Here is a 19,591-nt window from a genome sequence, read left to right on the forward strand (position 1 = left end):
AACTGTACAAAGCTCCTAGAATGGAGATATAATAAGAAGACAGTAGTGAATTCGCTTTTGTGGTTTTAATAGATGGATTAAATATACAATCGGGTTTCGAGACAGTAAGCCATCCTATTTATGTTGATAGCTCGCCTCCTCTCGACCCGTTGCACAACACCAGATCTCGAACATCTTAAGACATCCTACGAGCGATTCTTTTTCCTGCAGACTAAATGGATGCAAAGTGAAGATCTCCACAGACTTTGGTCGTCTTCCGGATGCCTCCCCGATGCGCGATGGACCAGTTGTCGCTGCAATGCATCTCGATGTGCCCATCTCGACACTGATGTGCTCGACCGGAAGCCTGATGACCGGCCTTGTTATGGTACATATCGTTCAATTTCGCCCGCAGGAATCGTGGGGCTGTTGCAAAAAGCAGCAGGCCTCATTTTCCAGTGTTGACATGGACATGGTGCGCAGGTGTCGAAAGGGGGTGTTGATGCGTTGGACTGGGCTCGGATGTCACCTCTTAGAAGTCAGCCGAGCCTCGAGCTCCTGCTCGAGAAGAATGAAAGAAGATCGTACGACATAGAGGGAGATTTCTGTTAATGTTGGCTTATGGGCACCTTTAGATTGAATCGAGAGTCATGAGCATGTTCGTCATCACCCGTCATTCCTTGGGATATTGAACTAGGTTAGTTCTTTCGGGAGCAGCACTCGGCTGGAGCAATAAGAGCATGACAGACACAAGGCTGATCGATATCAAACTAATGATCTTAGTCCTGGTTCCGGCTGCACGACATTGCTGTCCGGCCCTTAGCGTGAGAACAAGACCTGATGCGGGTACCTGGTTTGGCTATAACAACCATAATACGTGCCGAGATTCTGATCCACTGTCTCTGGTTACATGCTGTCACTCTTTCGTAGGACAGCCTAGAAAGTTACCTATATAAGATACCCCCTATAGAGGTGTTTCCAGGAAAGGGGTATAAGATGTACCTGTCTTGTAAGATACATATAATATACTTCTATAGTAATTCTTTCAATATTTAAGCTATAAATATAAACTTAACTTAACTTAACCATGAAGGTTATAAAGCCTCACAGTAGTTACTTATAGAATTAAGTACAATTGTTCTTAGTCTTAGTACTATAGTAACATTAAATAATACCTTTTACTTACCACTTACTAGTGTAAGTACTGCTAATATATTAGTAGCTTTAAGCTGTCTAAATACTGTGAAGCTCCTTCCATATGTGTCTGATCTTGTATTTAAGTAGTTACAATACTTTGTATAAAAACTAAGTATGTTTATTAAGTGGTAAGCCGATCTAGGTACGCCGGAAGTAGCAAGTTTGTTCTTTTCTTGGTAGGTACAAGCAGCTCTCGTTCCCTCTATGAAGACCTTATCTTGTACTCACTGTCGACCTTTTGCAGCATACCATTTACACGTCACTGCTACTTAAACCCGCATATATCGTCGTAAAAACCCGGTATGCGCATCCGAACCAATAGACATTGCTTCAACAACCCTGGACGAACTCCGAAGCCCATGCCTTGAGGCCTGATCTCGAGGTACCCTGATCACCTCTGCGAACAACTCATTGTTCAGTGACTTTTTAGGTAGGTTCCGGGGCTGTGCCGCTGGGCAAGAGAGCGAGTGTCAATCAGATCCCGGTACCCATTTCCTGTGTTCAGGGGTGGCTGTCAGATGGTCAGTGTGTGATGGGGGAGAGTGCCCTACTCGTTTCGTCTGTAGTAACTATGGTGTGCATGATCGTCGTACTGGGACTCCCCATTTCCACTTCTGTTGAGAGATGGGTTGACTAATGAGTGCTCCAACTCAACTCAGCTCTACATGCACGATCATAGTTGGCCTGCCAGAGAGAGATGTCACGGTGTTACATTATTGCAACCTCGGGATGATAAAGATTGGACGACTGCAATGTCAATGCGCCCTCCCAAAGTACCTTGCCTTGGTGTACATCTCCAGATGGCATCATGCGAGATGCCTCGGTCAAAGAGCGACGCCCAATTTAGACATTGAGGGGAGGCGCTTAAGGTGGAATACTCAACGTGGAGTACGCTGAACGTTGGGAAACACAGATTTAGCCTTCTTTTCTCTTCTCACAGACGAAAGAAGGGTCCATCTTACGTTCGTCTGTACGACTCGAGAGCAACCAGGGCCACCCCCTTAGCCCTTGGCCAAGCCACGATTCGCCCTTTCTGGATTTGGGATCACCTATCAACTCTACAATCGACAGGTTCGTGTTCAGCTGCGCTCCAGAAGCTTGGGCCAACCAATTGTACAACACTCACCGAGATCTTTTGATGCAGAATCACGGTAGCTGTACCCGTCTTTTGGTCTTCCCCATGAGTACTGACGCAGTTTACTGTGGCAATTCAAAAGGATTATAATTGAGCTAACTTAGAAGAAGCTTACCCTTAGCTAAAAGGGTATGTAAGCTCTTTAGCGTTGTTAATAAACATACTGACAGCTCCAGTATAAGTATGTTTGGTTATCCGGACTATAAGTTAGTGTCTTTGAAACTGCGCCGGTCTCAATAGCACGGTTAGACCTAACGTCCTTGGCGCATTCCTCCACTGCGGCAAAAGCTCCGAGTCTCTAGGAGATGGGTCTCTAATTTCCTTTGACATCAAAACGTTTTTAACTAGCCAGGATCATTCATCTCGAGTACTGATCAGGGAAACATGTCGGGGGCCCGGAACGAGAACACTTGCATCAGGGAAGCTCCCCGGATGCTCACACCGGGATATACCTTGAGGGTGTACAGTAGTCTACGTGGAGCTTGACCAGAGTACTTCTGTGATACTTCAGTAGGGCTCTACGTGGTTCCCCAATCCCGTTGGGGAGAAGCAGGCCTCGAACTAAAAAGGAGGGTATACTCGAGGAAAGCACGAAATCAGAACAGAGAAAGGAGGAGCAAAAGATGATCCGATATCACGATCAGGACTCCCGATTGAGAAATCTTCGCTTCTCTGAGCTGGATGGGGGATGTGTTGGCTCTAGTAAAAGAGAGCACATCACATTGATACCATCCACCGCAACGACCGCCCAACCAGCCCATGCCCCACGCCTTATTCCAAGTCACGATCGTCCGCTCTAGATTCTGACGCTATGTTCCGCTTCTTGACGAGTTACCGTTCTGATTCGGTCTATGCAACCAAGGACTAGCAGGGACTGGCCAACTTCGACCAACAAGATATAGGAAAGCAATCGACCGGTTTCATATCGGGCTCATCGGCGCCTGTGGGATAGATGGCTAAACATTCCCGTAGCATTTGGGAAGAAGAAGGGAAGTTCAAATCTGTGGACCTAACTTGCTGTGTGTTTGCTCTTCCATGACTACCTCAAATTATTACGCCGCATACGCGATCCTTATCCAGAAAACAAGCCCATTATGCAACCATCGACAGCGTTACCCACCGAATTCGTCGACCTATTATCAATCTTTCTGCATCGTTTTTGCTTACCCTCAAGCCGCTGCTACACTCTCGATCAAGCCAACACTCCCATTAGACCAAGGATAGCCCCTATTCCGATCGCCGCCGTCACATGAGCGGCTCCTGCAGTCTGAACAGATGTTGCAGCATCCGTCTCCGTCTCCGATCCGGACAAAGTCGTTGTTTCAACGAGTGTCAGCGACGTGGTAGGAGATGAATCCTCATTGCCTGACTCCCCAGTCACCGAAGCGGCTGGCACCACTGAACCTCCAGCAGATGACACATACTCTTCCACAGTCGTTAGAGTCGACACGAACGTGGAAGATATTGTCTCGATGGTCGCAGACTCAGACTCGGCTGTGGCTGAGCATCCACTGCAGCACTTGCCAGCTGCCTCGGTGCAATCTGCGCCCGAACTCACTGCCTCGATCGTAGTCAACTCTGTCCTCGTACCCCCGACCACGACCTCTCCTGTCGATGTAGAATACGCCTCAACGATGACTGTTTCAATAGTTGTTGATATCGTACTAGACAACGTGACTGTCTGAGGAGTCTTGGACTGCCATGTCTCAACAACAGTCTTGGTCATCGTTACCGTAATGTCTGTTGTACAAGGCTCCGAGACTGGGACTACTTCAGTCATCGTTTCTGTCGACGCCTCTACTGTAGAGGACGTCTCGATAGAGATAAAAGACCATGGGAAAGTCAGCTTCGTCTTGCTTGGGTACACGACTGTGTCTGTGACTTCGGATGCAAAGGTCAACGTTGCTGCTTCTGTCGCTGCTGAAGTCCATGGGGGAAGACCAAGTTCACTCGAAGCCACCTCTGTAGAAGGACTTTCGGGTCGCTCCCACGTCCAAGGAGACATGTGCGTCGAAGTACTGGTACATGACGTAGAGCTTGACAGTTCCGGCAAGGCCAATGTCTCTACTGAGGGGGAAGGAGTACTGTATATCGTGATGCACGAAGTCATTATCGGGGATGGAGTGACCGGAGTAGCCTTAGATTCGCCACTCCTCCTGTCGACGGTTAGCATCCGGTCAAAGGAGGAAGAAGAATACCCTACCAAGGTACAGTCACAAGTGTCTGACACGGTGGAGCGCAGATGATGGTCTGCGAAGCCACTCCATATGTAGTGCTGGACTCTCGAGAAAATTCGTCCGTAATTACCGTGAAACTATGCCCACCGACTGTAATATGCTTGGGATTCGTCTCAGTAAAAGCGACTACCTCATCATCCGTGGCCGAACAAAAGAGACAATCCACAGTCAAGACTGTTGTTGGCTCAGGAACAGCAGAGGTCGGGAGCGGAGGAAGGAGGTCAACAGAGATAACGGGTTGTTTAGAATGATGAAAAGGCATCTGAGCCACGGCTGTAGAGACTAGCGAGGCCAGAAGGACAAAAGTAAGGCTGAACACGTTCATGTTGCAGGAGAAGCAAAACCACTACTGTAGAGTTAAAGAGTGAATCAGTGTTCGGTTATTCAGTTCGTATCAAGAGACATAAAACAACGAACCCCTGAACAAAGACAAAACTTCTTCCTTAAGTAGAGAGAGATTAACTCTATTACACAGCATTCTTCTCGCCGCCGCTGGCTCGGGGATGACTGAAGGATTCGAGTTTCTTATCACGTTGAGCATGAGGCATGTTTGCCTCTCCTGTTCTTTTCGTTTCGCGGGAACATATCACGGCATGTTCTGTCAAATCTGCAGTGCATTAGAGTTGCTCCAACCATTCTTCAGAATCCTTTAATTACCGTGGAACTGCTGGTTGTACAGATAGGGGTAACGGCATCCGGTGCAACTGCCCGTGCAACTCGTTCAAACGGATAGGTTCGAGCCGGCATTTGCGACGTGAGAAAAGTGCTGACCGACGGCAGTGCTGAATCTTGGTTTCACAGTGGTTGGGCGAGTTTCGTTCCTTTGGGCGAAGAGTGGTCGTTTAGGAGTGCAACGTTGATGTCGGTTGAAGTTGCCTGAAGGTTTGGTACCGGGACACACCGCTATTCAAGTCTCTATAATCGGGCGAGAGAAGAACAGTCTTGTGTAGTTCAATTCAAGCTTCTGAATAGAGATTTGACAAGGGGAACACAGGGTGAGTGGTGTAGAAGAGGAGGGGACACGTTGATGGTAGAAGCAAACCATGAGCCTCACACCATAGGCGAATGATAACACAGCTACGGATTCCGCAAGATGACCCCTGTTCAAATTAGACCTGTCTACAGGATTCTAGTCTATGGTATAGCAGATAAGGTGTCCAGGCACTGCCAATGCCAGACCCTCCACCCTTGCTCACTTCGCCCAGGTATACATCAACTCGAGGATGGACAAGTCTTCACTCTCTACACAACTCTCATCACCGCTCGTTTCTCTCGACATAGCATACCGACTCTTCAATACAGCTAACCAGGTCTCCCTCACCCATGTTGCAAAGAGCGTTACTCGCACCCGTCGGGAAGACCTCCGAAATCTGAGATTCCCGTCCGAAACAGTTGCCGGACCCTATGTCTGACCTGTCATATCATACTACTTGAGACACCTTGATGAGAACGATGAAGAGATTCTTCTGGTCCAGTGTCATCATCAGCAGATATTACATTGTGCAGGTTGCTGACTCCGTCTACAAAGAAAGGCTAGTCACCTGAATTACAAAGTCTTTCTAGAAGAAATATGAGCGAGAAGCCCAATAAGAAATGCAGACAACAGATTCCATTGCGGCCTAGTCTTCACAGCTTTCGCGCTACCACAACCCATCATGTCTCACTCATCGGGCTCAGGGGGGCTCACGACAACTCATTCGTGCATTGTGTGATAGAGAGACTCGAATCATCCCACGATATCGCGGTTGTATTTGTGACTGTCATATCTATATGTTCTCCAGGAACAAGATGTTGAGCGCCTGGTACAGCTTTCATATTCGCAATATTGAGTGTCATGAAAGTAACAGTGCGCTGCTATTCGAGGAAGTTGTCCTGTGGAGGATAACATGAGAAATACTCGCATGGCTTAACAACTACTGCGACACTTTTCGAGCCGATCTTCTCTCATAGATCTTCATATCTTATGCTAGTTGCTACTGCTGGGTCTCATGAGTCTGTTCGCTTGTTCAGGCGCTTGCCGATCAAGTCATTCATCGAGCCTGGCAGATGATGGTATAGCTATACTGCAGGCGTTCCTTTAAAGTTGGATGTTTAGTAAGTACCGAATTAAAAGGCTACATGTGGCAGAGAATCCCAACAAGGTTGCTGAATTGCATGCGGTTCATCAGTTACTATCGAGGATCCTTTGGTGCAGCTCTTAACTTGTGCTTAATGGATAGGATCGTCATACATGGCTTGCGGATCACATAAAGCACAACCCAACTTAGAAACTTGTTTCTTTGCACTTTTGTGTCCGTTTTGAGTTTCACATGTGTAGTTCAACGCTTCAGTTGCCATATACCGGTACGATAAGCTTTCTTGCTCTTCAAGTTTGTTGGACGGTAACAGATCTACTGGTCAGTGGCTATACAATGCAGAAACCAGATCGTCTGGGCGTTTGTGAGCACCGCTGGAATTGGCAAAAGATGTTCCGGGTTCTTCCATATCTAAGCAATAACTCAGACGCCAAAGTTATCTCAATTCACAATCGCTTGAGGGGTAAGAGGGGCCAGTTTGCTTTACACATATTGCCACTATCGCTTGACTTCTACCAGGAGGCTGGCCAACCCTTCAAGAGCATCACTACGATGGGAACACCAATACAATGAGAGGGGGGTTGCTTCTCCTCTTTCTGTACGAAACCCCTCTCGGTTCCTTCCATCACTCTAGAGCTACATCCACTGAGTTCGCCAGCATCTAAAGAGTGGCTGCTTTGAGCATCATGAGCCAGATCTCAAGCTGCCAGTTCCCAATAAACAGCGACGTCGAAATAGACTGAACTTATGAGATCATCGTCAGTATTTGACAGCTCCCGGCTATCGCCGACGCCACAAGCCACAAGCCACAAGGTACAGACGGAGCAAGTCCTCAGGCACGCCGGGGCCTGGACGGACAGTTGTGGGGCCGTTTATGTCGATCCCCGGACCACCCATCGGTAAGTGGCTAACCTTTGGTCTATTGTCTTAAAATGGCAATTCTGAATAGAAGGGCCTTTTGAGAAAGAAGCAGTAGGGTAGGTTGTTGAGCTTGCTATCAGTATCAGTCCCTGGGTGCGTCGCTGCACGTCCTCGAAGCGAGACAGCTCTGGAAGCACTTGGCACGTCCAATCTTTCGATCTTACACTGGAGAACTCTCCACTTGATCCAATAGCTTATGTGTGATGGATCCCCCTTTAATCCATGGGGAAGAAGAAAAAATTGCGCTCTTTGGCGAGGTCCGGTAGTGCCTGTGCGTTAAAAATAGGATTGTCATATCATGATCAGTCTAGACTGGGGAGAAAGAACCAGAGAGTAGTGATTCTCGGGCTTTCGGGTTTGGAGTATCGAATCCACTGATCTGCGGCGACGGTTTGACTTTGCTTCATATTTATGGAGTTTTGTTGGAGTATATGGGCACAGACATAAGAGTTGGCCGTCCATCATGATCATGTCTTACCCGATGATGATGATATGGCGGTATAAACATACAAAATCATGGCTAACTGAAGACTACCATTAGGCTCCTCACAAGATTGTAGGGTTCATCCAGGATAAAACATCGTGTAGAGAATGAAATCACGAGACAGTCTAGGGTAGCTTGCTTGATGGAGCTGACTAAGACTCATACTCGTGATCGAATTGACAGGCTGAGTGATCTGACATTCGTGTTGCGTGTATGCGACGTTGCATTCTATGGAACATTGACACATGACGACTCGTTGCTGTCCTTAGGGTTCATCCAAGTCCTACTTCAGGTAACTGTGGCTCTCAGTATGATCTGATCTCACCTCGCAGTTTCTGAGGCATCAGCATCGCATCGCACAAAGATGGCTGAGTTGTCCTGTGCAGTGGTTGCTGCGTCACCAGTCACCGCTCTACGAGTCAGCCAATCATAATACCCCAAGGCCAAGCCTGCCCTCAGCCTTGCAGTTCACAGAGCTGGGCCCTTTCGGACCGACCGTCAAAAGACGCTTCTTCTTTGGGTCTAGTCTGGGGTTTAGCCCATGAATTGAACAGTGTTTCTCCAGGTTCAGCCAAGGGAGGTTTTCACTCCTGGGGTTTGGGGTGTGGTAGATGCGTTGTTTTTAAGATTACATCAATCAATTCATTCAAACCTGAGATAATTATCGTCAACAGGATAAAAAGCTGGGACCCTGATCTACAACAGGTACGCAGCACGATTCATGCGCAGGCGTCAAGAGCCCACTGAAAAGCACACGACGAGTGTTCCAAGTTCCTTCGAGAAAGACGCTAGCCACGGCCTGCCCGGCAGCTACTGCACGATGAGGCCACGAACATGACAAAGTATACAGTGCATGCAAGACTTTTGTTCATGACCTACAATTGGTTCATATCTCACACTGTGATTGAAGTTCCCCGGAGCATTGCACCGGGCTGTAGGGAGCATCACACCGTCCGGACACCATCGGCATCTTTCGGTATTTGCAGCGTCAAGAGACGAGACGGGAACATGTCTGGGAATAACAAACTCAATCTTCAAGCAACCTTGGCTTTTGAGATCCTTGACGAGACAAGACTCAACTCAATTGCTAAATCCCGTCAATCTCTACGTATCAACAAAAAACCACATGTTCCTTTGCCAGCTGAGTTGGACAATGCCGCCCAAGTTACCCCTTGCAACATATTACAATGCACAAAGCTTGGGTGATCTGATGCTGCCTACTACAGTACGGTGAGCCTTCAGCCATTGGCTTTATTCTATGATTGCAGGAACGACGTGCCACCAAAGGGTCGGTTAAACATACTCAAACTCTTTAAGCGAACACTGCGTAGCCACGCTGTCGTGATGGAGTCTATTTACACCATCAGCCTTTCAGATTGGACGCCTCTTGACATACAAAGTCGAACCATTTCTCTCTTCTGCGGGGAACGAAACGGAAACTTCCTCGAGAAGAATTCACGTTGAACTGTTATCCTTGAGACCCTGAAAGAAGGCTTATAGCAAAGTGTCCCATGTACAGTAACGCGTAGCCTGGTTACCCCGGAAAGAAAATTGATACGTGACACAACCGCGCGCGGACGCACGGATAGTCTTGTTTCAAGCGAGATGACAGCTGCACCATAGCTTCCTTATTAGATCTGTAGATGTGCTCTGGAAAGAGGTCATTGGCCGCTCAAGTTTTCCTAGGTATTAATGATGGTGTTTCACTGACGACGTAAGTGTAGTGCTAGGAGCGACGAGTTATCAGGGGCATTTAACACAGGCCGAGGTAGTGTTCCTGAGAGAGATGCCTTCAATGTGGACACGTACTAGGACGTTTATTGTGTGGATCAGTCAACCATATCTGAATCTCTTCGACATCTATCCGTAACTCTGGATATTAGCATTCTGGCATTCTCCCAAGGCTTAGGGTGCCAAGACAACATAGCCCAAATGCTGGTCTAAGCTGTCATTGAGTCGTTTTGTTCATTTCGTCCCTTAGCCTGATGACTGTTTACTTATAGCAACTCTTGATATAACAGTATTGGCATTTGGAATTCTAAGTTAGCAGGCCCTTGGAGTGGGCTTAAGATATGAAGATAGTTCTTTGCTTCAAACTCTTCATTAACTACTAGACTTTTCACCTTGAGTGTATGCAGCAGAGACCGTTATTCCAACGCTTCGTGATGACTTTCTGTCAAGGTACTATTCATCGTGTCAACGATTAACTGCCAAAGGGCCGAACTGTTGCTGTATGACACAGCCACCTACTTGACGACTCTCGGGACGATGCAACGACGATACTTAATAACCACCTCAAAATCGACTCTCTGCCTGTTCATTATCCGCGTTAATCTTGCGTATGCAATAGGGCTGAGCTCATGGGTTCATACGTTGTTTCCAGCGGTTTTGGTGTATGATCTGCCTATCCGCGTATATGGAGCCCCCACAAATTTGCGATCCGCGCTACTGAGATCTAGATTATTCACGTATAGCTTTCTGTCCGCGTATAGAAGATGCAATTTTTAGAGACATTCGAAGAAGATAGGAAAGAATTTACGAGCAATGATGAGTATATAGTCTAGATACTTGGCGCGACAATTGTAAATATTTACATTCAATTCAGCGATTCTTTCAGTTCTGCTTTGTAGCGACTCCAAAAACACCGAGATTGACCCCCACCACCAAGATCAAGAGCCTCAATAATACCGAACAACCAATAATTCACCATGGCGGGCTCAGACGCACCACAGGCTTATGTCTTTTACAACTACAACCCTAGTATGGTGGCAGCTGTAATATTCATAGTGGTATTTGGCGTCTCTTCATTATTGCACACATACCAACTTGTGCGCGCTCGAACATGGTACTTTATTCCATTTTTAATAGGATGTCTTTGTAAGTCCCAAAAAAGGATAGCTGTGAACCACCTACTTACTGACTATTACAGTCGAATGCGTTGGCTACGTCGGTCGAGCCCTCTCAGCGAACGAAGCGCCCGACTTCAGCAAAAACCCTTACATTATCCAATCTATCCTGCTTCTACTTGGGCCAGCGCTGCTTGCCGCATCTATTTACATGGTCCTCGGTCGACTTATTAAGCTTTTGGACGCAGACAATCTCTCAATCATTGGTCCAAAATGGTTGACAAAGGTCTTTGTGACTGGCGATGTCTTGTCTTTTCTCGCTCAAAGTGCTGGTAAGTTTAACTTGCCGTATACTCTATTACGTTACTGACGCCGATAGGTGGTGGCATGTTGGCAACAGCAAAGGATCGAGACGGCGTTAAGCGAGGCGAAAACATCATCGTCGGTGGTTTAGGCATTCAGATCATTTTCTTCGGGTTTTTCATGATCGTGACCCTCATCTTTCACCTCCGCATCAACCGCAACCCTACGCAGAAATCGCTCGAGATTGCAACTCATTGGAAGAAGCTCCTCTTCGTCCTTTACGCAGCCAGTCTGTCCATCCTCGTTCGATCCGTCTTCCGTGTTGCCGAGTACATCATGGGTAAAGACAGTCAGCTCCAGTCTCAAGAATTCTGGATCTATGTTTTTGATGCTCTTCTCATGAGCTTAGTGGTCGTCTCCCTCAACTGGTTCCATCCTAGTCGCGTGATCAATGGTGCGTTGGACAGGACGCGGATTGTGAGTCAGGATGGGTATGCGCTGGAGAGTCAACCCTATGAGAGGGAGAGGAGCCAACGACGATACTCGTTGTCGCCTGTTCGACCAAAGTACAATAACTGAGGACAAACAAAGGAGGCTGATATGATGGGGAAGGGGGAATATGTTTGAGGTTGAGCGGGACTGATACGATGGTTGATTAAGATGCAAGAAGCGGTATACACTAAGCACAGTATCGATTACAATAGAATTCTCATTTGTCGCATCGTTGAGCATTGAGCAAATCGTGATATGTTACGTTCCTTATGGAGCTGTCTTGAGTTGCAAGGCTTGAGGATACGATGGATGGACGGGAGGACCCGGCTTGGATTGTTACTATCCGTTCCCATAAGTGGAATATCATTCAACAATAGCGAGGTGGTCGAATCTATATCGAAGGATCAAATCTGCAAGGCTCATACGAGACAAACCTCAACCCGGTTACCGTTACATGAGGCTCAAAGTGGCTCTGCTTTGTCTTTCAGGTCCTTGGAAGTTAAATTGTGGAGATGGGAAACAACAGTCTTGATTCTCGTCAAGGTCAAGGTCAAGGTCAAGGCCAAGCGGGGCGGGAGTTGATTTGATGGATCAGGGATGAGACATGGAGAGAGCGAGAGCGAGACGTAGGGGACATGAACAAGTGGAAACTGAGACATTGAAATGAAATTCCGACGATGCGGAATCCGAAGTAGCAGTAGCAGTAGCAGGGCACATACCATACAGCAAAAAAAGTTGGTTCGGGGATTGTCTTTTTTCGGTAGCAATCGCAGGAAGCTGGAACTAATACGGGAATGAAGAACAACGGCTCTTATGCCCGAAACAGTGACAATTGGCGACGATATTTCAGATAATCTACAAGATGGTTGAGGTCATTGATGATATTGGATTGTGATACAAGGCGGATGATAGTGAGGCTGAGTTGGGCTGCAACATGTAGTTCGCGTCCATCTGAGAAACCTGAAGAGACCGTAACGGAACGGAGCGAATGGAAGGCAAACAGAACAAACATCGGATCCTTAATGGCATGATCCCAAGATTATGAAGCAAAACAATTGAGGTCACGGAACTCCATGGTTTTCTGGAATGGAAGATCTTCAAAGACTCGGAGCATGCCGAATTGACGACCATAACGTGTGTCGGACCGACGTACCTACAAAGACTTGCGATTCGCGTGAATTTATGGTGCAGCAACATGTACTCGATCGTCGATGAAGACGATGTCTGTTAGGCTTCACCTACTGTATGTCTGTCCCTCAGCTCAACCTCGGTATGCCAGCATTGGCTAGTAGAGTGGAAGCGAGTTTGGCTGTGCTGTACTGTTTCGCTGTTGGTTGTAAAGCCTGGAACCCGGATTGAAATGTCCTCCTAGCATTGAGTTGCACTGTGAGAGCTGAGGGATTAGAATGGTCAAAGCGGATGCCGGGTCGACGTGGCACAGTGTAAGGTAGCTTTTTGTGAAATGAACGATCCTCCCTACAGTACAGTAACTAGCACTTCAGAGGCTTAGCTAGTGAGCGCCACCAAGAAATCAATCTCCACTCGACGTTGTTGCATTCGCTTTACGAACGATAGAAATTAACCTCTCTGAAAATGTTGAGAACACAAGCCATGACCAGATTACAATAGAAATATCCATCAGCCTTCCCCTCTTTCGAATACAATTCTCACCTGCTTTACAGCGGTAAATACACATTGGCCAACCTCCTGTCTAATCCCCTGGCTTCCATTCCGATCCATCCATGGAATCCTTGGTTTTCAAGCACTGTGCTATGGTGTCTGCTAATTTCTTCCTGACACCTTTCCTGTTTTGGCTCCAACATCCGTTCGCCTACGCGGTTGGCTGCTTGTGCCTTGGCTCTTGAGAACCAGGTGGTACGAGTAAAAATTGGATCTTCACGTATCTCTCACGCAAGTTTTACGTGCAGAGATACTTTCTACCCGCAATTCTGTTGTCCCACCCCCAGAAGTCCTCCAGGACAACAACTGACTGGTTGGCGCTGTACAGTTTGGCACAGTACAGCTTGGACCAGAAGTGTACGTACCTCACCTGCACCTGCAGTCGAGGTCCACTGCACTTGAACGAGCGTCCACCCCCGGTCGTTTCCTCGAAATCTCCTTCTCCTGCGAACCCGCTTCTCACCTCATTCTATTCCTATTCCTACTCTTCTTGCCTTCCCTTCCTATTTCCCTCTCCCGTCCCCTTCACATCCACACTCTCCCCTGTCCAACACAACGACATCAACCAAAAAACACCACGACTTTGTCTTCCGTACTCAACCAATATTCGACCTTCCGAATATCGACATTTCTGCGCCTCCTAAACCCAAAGGTTTCTCACCCCCGGCGAGCAACCCCCCGCATTATGATCCATTGCGAAAGGGCCGAATAACGCATGCACGCTCGTCTCGTCTTCACCAATCTCCCAATCTCCCCGCCTGAATTCTAAGTCGCCCCGAATACACCTTCGAAAACGACATTTCTTGTCGCGGCTGCCCCCGCAAAATCCCCAGACTTTGGCTCGCTGGCTTGCTTCCTCCCCACGATCCATCATCCTAAGCTTATCATATTGTCGACCGAGCATATAAACGCTCTGCCGACAGTCTACCGTTCATCAACCTGGGAGTTTGTCGTGCTTTGCTAGCACTGCTTCCACCGCCTGCTCCGAAGATTTGCCCCGGCCGTTATCAACTTAACCTTCGTCATGGGTACTATACAGAAGAGGGCCTGCGATGGATGCCATCGTCGCAAGGTTAAATGTGATTCCAACAGTCCCTGCCGAAACTGTGGTACCGCCAACATTCAATGCACATACAATGCTATCCCTCAGAAGAAGGGACCCAAGGGGTCGCGCGCCAAGGTTATCAGCGAGCTGAGAGAGAATCAACGCATGACCAGTCTACCAGTCAAAGTCCAGGCCAGATTAAATGGTGTCCAGACTGAACCGATTACGCACCATAACCCAACACCTGGATTGCTCACTCATGACATCGCCAAGAGCTGTCTCAACTTCTTCTTCGACCATGTCTACACAAAGCTTCCTATCCTCCACCGTGAAACGATCGAAAGCCAGATGCCGAGCCTTGAGAGAAACCCGGACACGTACTGCTTATTCACCTCCCTGTGCGCTTTCACGTTGCTTCAACCAGGCATGGCCTTGCCCCCGACGCCCGAGTACAACATCGAGATGCCTTACGGTTCCAATATTGCAGCCAGTACCATACTCATTGAAGAGTGCATACGCGTCCGTAAGGGTCAGGACAACAAGGGTTTCGAGCACTGGGAGAAACCCAGCCTCAATGTCTTGGCTACCAACTTCTTCCTCTTTGCCTACCATTACGTCCAAGAAAATCACAGCAGCGCTTGGTATTATCTCCGAGAGGGCACAACCATTATCCAAATGGCGAACCTGGGCAGTGAGGAGAACTACCAGCAGCAAGATATCGATTCAATCCGACGACGCCGTCTTTTCTGGCTGTTCCACAACGCTGAACGAGCGTATGCCCTCCAGCGCAACCATCCCGTCACCCTTCAAGCTACTCTTCACGTCGGTCAAAATGGTGACTGCCCAACCGACGACCCTTTCAACCCTAGTATCAACAACAATTTCTTCAACCTCTGTGGGGTTTATCAAAATGTCGATGACGCTTTCCTCAAGGCTTGGGGAATTGGTTGCCGCAACTTGGATGCTCAGACTATCACTTCTTTGAACACTAGTCTTCGGGAAGTCCTTCCTCAACAATACCCTCCCTCCAACTACAGCGGTGTTCAAAACTGGCTTCGAAAGGTCTTGTGGGAGGTCACCGAAACACAAGGAAACGATCCTAGGATCAGAGTCTCCCAGTTGCTTTCCAATTTCCCCACCAATGATTATCAGATGTTGGTGAACTCTGGTTTGGTACGTGCTTTCTTTCGTCTCTTATGGTTTTTCGTCTCTTATCTTATCTTCTAACACACACACAGATTCCCAAGCTGATCCAGATAACCTTGGATTTGATCCCCTACTTGACCAATGCGCCTCCTTCGCGCAGCCCGACAACTCCTGGTCCCGAGCAATACCTCCAGATACTCTGGCGTATTTGCATGGCCATCGGCAATGATCACTTCCAGTTCGTGCCTCTGTTGTTGAGCAAGGTTCAAGAAATCCTCCCTCGCATCATTGACCCGAAGTTGCTTAACGCACCAATTGAGGCTGTCGACTACAACAGAATGCCTGCCGATATCTTCGACGGCTTCGGCAACGCTGGTATGGCCCACATGCCTATGAACGACTACAACGCCGGCATGCCTATGGAGCAATATGACAACAAGTATGAGGATATGAGTGGCAACAGCCCTGATTCGCTCCCTCACTCGCATCACTCACATCACTCGAATTCTCCACCGAATTCCCAACTAGGCAACGACATGCCCCAGAACTTTGTCAGCTCCCCTGGTACCGTCATGTCCCCAGGAGGCATGGACTACAATAACATGGGCGCTTTTAACATGACAGATATGGTCATGAGTCCTATGGGTGGCCCAGCCCCGCCTAATGCCATGAATATGCAACAGCAGCAGCAATTGAACAATGCACCTCAGATGCAGGGGATACCTAACCAGAGCATCAATACGCCATCTCTGAACCAGGGTATAGGTTCTCTGTATGGTGGCGTGCGCCAACCATCACGCCAGAGCAGCTTCAACATGCCGGGCCAGACTCCCTTATCCGCAATGGGGTCAATGCCCGGTGGGCTTGATTTCAATACACTACCGCGGTAACGTGGCATAAAAGCTGAGTCTTGAAACGATCGAGCTACTGGCTGGTACCGATCTACAAGCACTTGTCATTTCTTTTCTTGTTACGAACTTTTTGCACTGAGTAATTGCGACGTTAGCTGGTTGGGCTGGGTTGCTTATTGTTTTTAATATCGCGGAGATCGAACCAAAGTCGATCGCATGGTAGGCGCTCTGGAGTTTTTATGTCATCGCCACTTGAGGAGTTTGGGCAAGGAAGAAGGATAGGGCTCTTATTTGATGTTTATGTTATGCCCACTAAAGAGTGAAATCGGAGTCTTTTGGTATGGGATGAACTGTGCCAAGCGAAAAGACCCTTATATGGATAAGAAGGATAGGTGTTCTGATGGAATTGTTATAGACATCACGAATAAAACTTTACTCATTTGTTTCTTTTATCTTTACAATATTTGAAACCCGTCTCAGAGCACAAGACATGAAATTTGTGATAGGAATCTGGCTTCGGCGTATCATGAAAATTGACGAGAGTAAGTGAGGAGGTAACCCCCAGACACTTTGTGATTTTATGCTGGTTTAGAGATCAGTATTTGGCACCCAAGACTAAAGCTTAGAGAACAACCGTTCTGTGACCCGGTAAGAGTATGTCTTTAAACTGAAACTTCAACTGGTATTGTCCGCCGTATGTTTTAAAACTTTAGGAGCTGTGATGTATTCATGTAACTAACACTTATGGGTATTCTTTCTGGTATCTCATTTTCCAGTCGTCAGGTATAATAACTAAACGCCAATATCAAAACAAAAACCGTCATTACTTCGTAAACCAATCTTTAAATATTTCAGACTCAGTGCTTGGCGGTCACAGACCGGATGGCAAGCACCTGGATTCTTTCAGCGTATAAATTCATCAGATGACAAACGGGATCGCCCCAGATGACTTCCCTCAAGTCTTCATCATGACAGGTGACTGCTACGACGCCCTCGTCGAGCCTTTCTCTAACAGTTTTGCGGTCCTTGGGTTTTGCATGAGGGTTCCCCGAGCGCAGCACGACGATCCTGCCGGCGTTGCTGAGTGTGCAGGGCGGGACTTTCCATTTTGGTTTCTTGGTGCGTGAGGAAGAGCGCGAGCGCTGCTTCGATTTCGTGTCCTTGTGATGTGAGGGTGGTGGCGAGGAGAGCAGGTCGAGGAGGCTTTTAACGTAAGCCTTGTCGGCGCGGACGACAGGGTCGCCTTCGTTGACGAAGCTGAGGAAGACACTCTTTCTGAGGGATGGAGCGTCAGGCTTGGTGAGTGGGAGGAGAGATACTGGCGGTGCGCCGAACGTTATGCAGTGGATTCTCTTAAAATGCTCCGTCAGAACGTTCAGTTCGGATTTCGCCTCGCTTGTTTGGGCGACCATGTGGGAATACAGCAGTGAAGCGATCGCGCCACCTGCAGAATGGCCTGTGATCAAGAGACTATACGCAGATCTCGCCGGATCCTCTTGTAGAAGCTGTCTCAATCGCGCAGCGACAGGCTTGACCATCTTCTTGGCAACAGACAGAAAGCCTGCGTGGCACAGATTGCCAGAATCATCGAGGAAGTTGGCAGGACTGACGGGTACCGATTTGAGGTTGACGGCCCAGTCCATAAAGCTTGCGGTGCCACGGATGGCGAAGACGATGGTACCACGGTTGTCGACGGATACGGACTTGATGCAGGTTTGTCTAGGGCCTGCAAGCCAGTCGGACGAAACGTGGGCATCTCGCTCGGAGCCGGAGGGCTTTTCGTAGACGCGCTGAGAGTATTGGGCTGCGAGACATAGGAGAGGCCAAGTGGGCATGTGCCTAGATATGTTAGATGAGTGCTTATAGTATGCGACGGTGATGTGTGACGTACAAAGAGAGCGTGTGGAGGTCCATGGGTAGTTTGGAGTTTGCGTATTGCTCAACTTTGGAAAAGTAGTTGCCCGACACGACCGAAGCAGCGACATTGCAAGACTGCTTATCCTTATTATCTTTGTTATCCTTATGCTTTTTCTTGTTGAGGCCCTTCTCATCAACGTGCTGTTCAGGAACCGGCGCGCAGTTGAAGAGCTTGTTCTCATTTCCACATAGCTTTTCATGATCAATACAAGTCATGATATCATTAAAGCGGTCGTACAGCGCATTTGTCGACTGTGCAATCTGCGTACAGCCGTGCCAAGCAGACATGCCCTCGTCGTATAGTTGCGGGGCTGCTTCCTTGGCCATATTTGCCATTGACCCTGTGAAGCGGTTCAACGACGAAGTGAAGTTTGGCTGCGAGTGCATTGATGAGAGGTTATGTTGCGGCGGCGCAAGAGCTTGAGACTGATGGTTGATGGTGTGGTATTGAGGAGGATTCACAGGCGCAAGGTTTTGCGACGCCTGGTGAGAGATGTGGTAATGATGATTTACCACGACTGGTTGCTGGTAACCATTCCAGCCTGGCGGCGCAGGGAGGTAACCCGCTGGCTGGAATTGAGGTTGCGATTGCGCCGCATTCTGATTGCTGTACAGGTATGAAGGCGGTTGTTGTGATGGTTTTGGCTTCGGCGCAGGTAGAGCAGGACGAGCTGCGCCAGATTGATTTGATCCTGGGGGAGGATATACTTGGCGATAAACGTTTGGGGGATCTGTAAATGATGGTTTGGGTATAGAGGATTTGGAAGTTTTGGTCTTTGAGCTTGACTTTTTCGATCTTTTCTTCTTGGAAGAAGACGCCGAAGAAGTAAACCACCAACCCATGATGAGATTCGAGTTGGAGGGATGAGGGGAGGAAGGATGTTTACATTTCAGGCGGGAAGACGCCGCAGTCACACAAAGCAAGAGTTACAAAAGGTGTGTGTGTGCAAGCTCTATGGAGAGAATAAAAACAGTAAACAAAGGAAGAATAGGAGGAAGATGGCGAGAATCATGAATAGTCTCACACATGACCCGACCGAGGCAGTGGAGGAGAGGATATTCTTAGCAATCACCATGATTGAGTGTTTTTGCTAGCGGGGCATCCTCAGCCCGGTCGATCTTTCCCCTGTCGAACTGCATGAAGCATTAATTCTCCTGCAGTATCCTCCTCTGATGTGTTGTAAGGTGTAGCTGTTATTCTGTCTTCAAGATAAGAAAGCCCTTAGCGAACTTGACTAAACAAGCGAATGCATGGGTGGCGCTGAGCAAACCCCTGTAAAATG

At 48.1% G+C, this 19,591-nt stretch overlaps 4 protein-coding genes across 4 annotated transcripts; 2 read left to right on the plus strand and 2 right to left on the minus strand.

Moving 5' to 3' along the window:
- Positions 1–3,503: 3,503 nt before the first annotated feature.
- Positions 3,504–4,421, minus strand: FIESC28_07751 (uncharacterized protein; the record flags this gene model as incomplete). Its single annotated transcript, XM_031161891.1, has 1 exon — positions 3,504–4,421. One exon carries the CDS (start codon positions 4,419–4,421, stop codon positions 3,504–3,506), a length of 918 nt encoding a protein of 305 aa, XP_031014007.1.
- A 6,315-nt stretch (positions 4,422–10,736) lies between these two features.
- On the plus strand, positions 10,737–11,756 carry FIESC28_07752 (uncharacterized protein; the record flags this gene model as incomplete). The annotated part of the gene is made up of 4 exons (XM_031161892.1): positions 10,737–10,788; positions 10,897–10,905; positions 10,958–11,206; positions 11,254–11,756. 4 exons carry the CDS (start codon positions 10,737–10,739, stop codon positions 11,754–11,756), a joined length of 813 nt encoding a protein of 270 aa, XP_031014008.1.
- A 2,617-nt stretch (positions 11,757–14,373) lies between these two features.
- FIESC28_07753 (uncharacterized protein) lies at positions 14,374–16,430 on the plus strand (the record flags this gene model as incomplete). Its single annotated transcript, XM_031161893.1, has 2 exons — positions 14,374–15,567; positions 15,633–16,430. 2 exons carry the CDS (start codon positions 14,374–14,376, stop codon positions 16,428–16,430), a joined length of 1,992 nt encoding a protein of 663 aa, XP_031014009.1.
- An 818-nt stretch (positions 16,431–17,248) lies between these two features.
- Positions 17,249–19,151, minus strand: FIESC28_07754 (uncharacterized protein; the record flags this gene model as incomplete). The annotated part of the gene is made up of 2 exons (XM_031161894.1): positions 17,249–18,230; positions 18,283–19,151. 2 exons carry the CDS (start codon positions 19,149–19,151, stop codon positions 17,249–17,251), a joined length of 1,851 nt encoding a protein of 616 aa, XP_031014010.1.
- Positions 19,152–19,591: the final 440 nt, after the last annotated feature.

This window comes from Fusarium coffeatum, assembly GCF_003316985.1.
Source record: "Fusarium coffeatum strain FIESC_28 chromosome Unknown BRIP53273_contig_174, whole genome shotgun sequence".
Taxonomy (NCBI): Eukaryota; Fungi; Ascomycota; class Sordariomycetes; order Hypocreales; family Nectriaceae; genus Fusarium; species Fusarium coffeatum.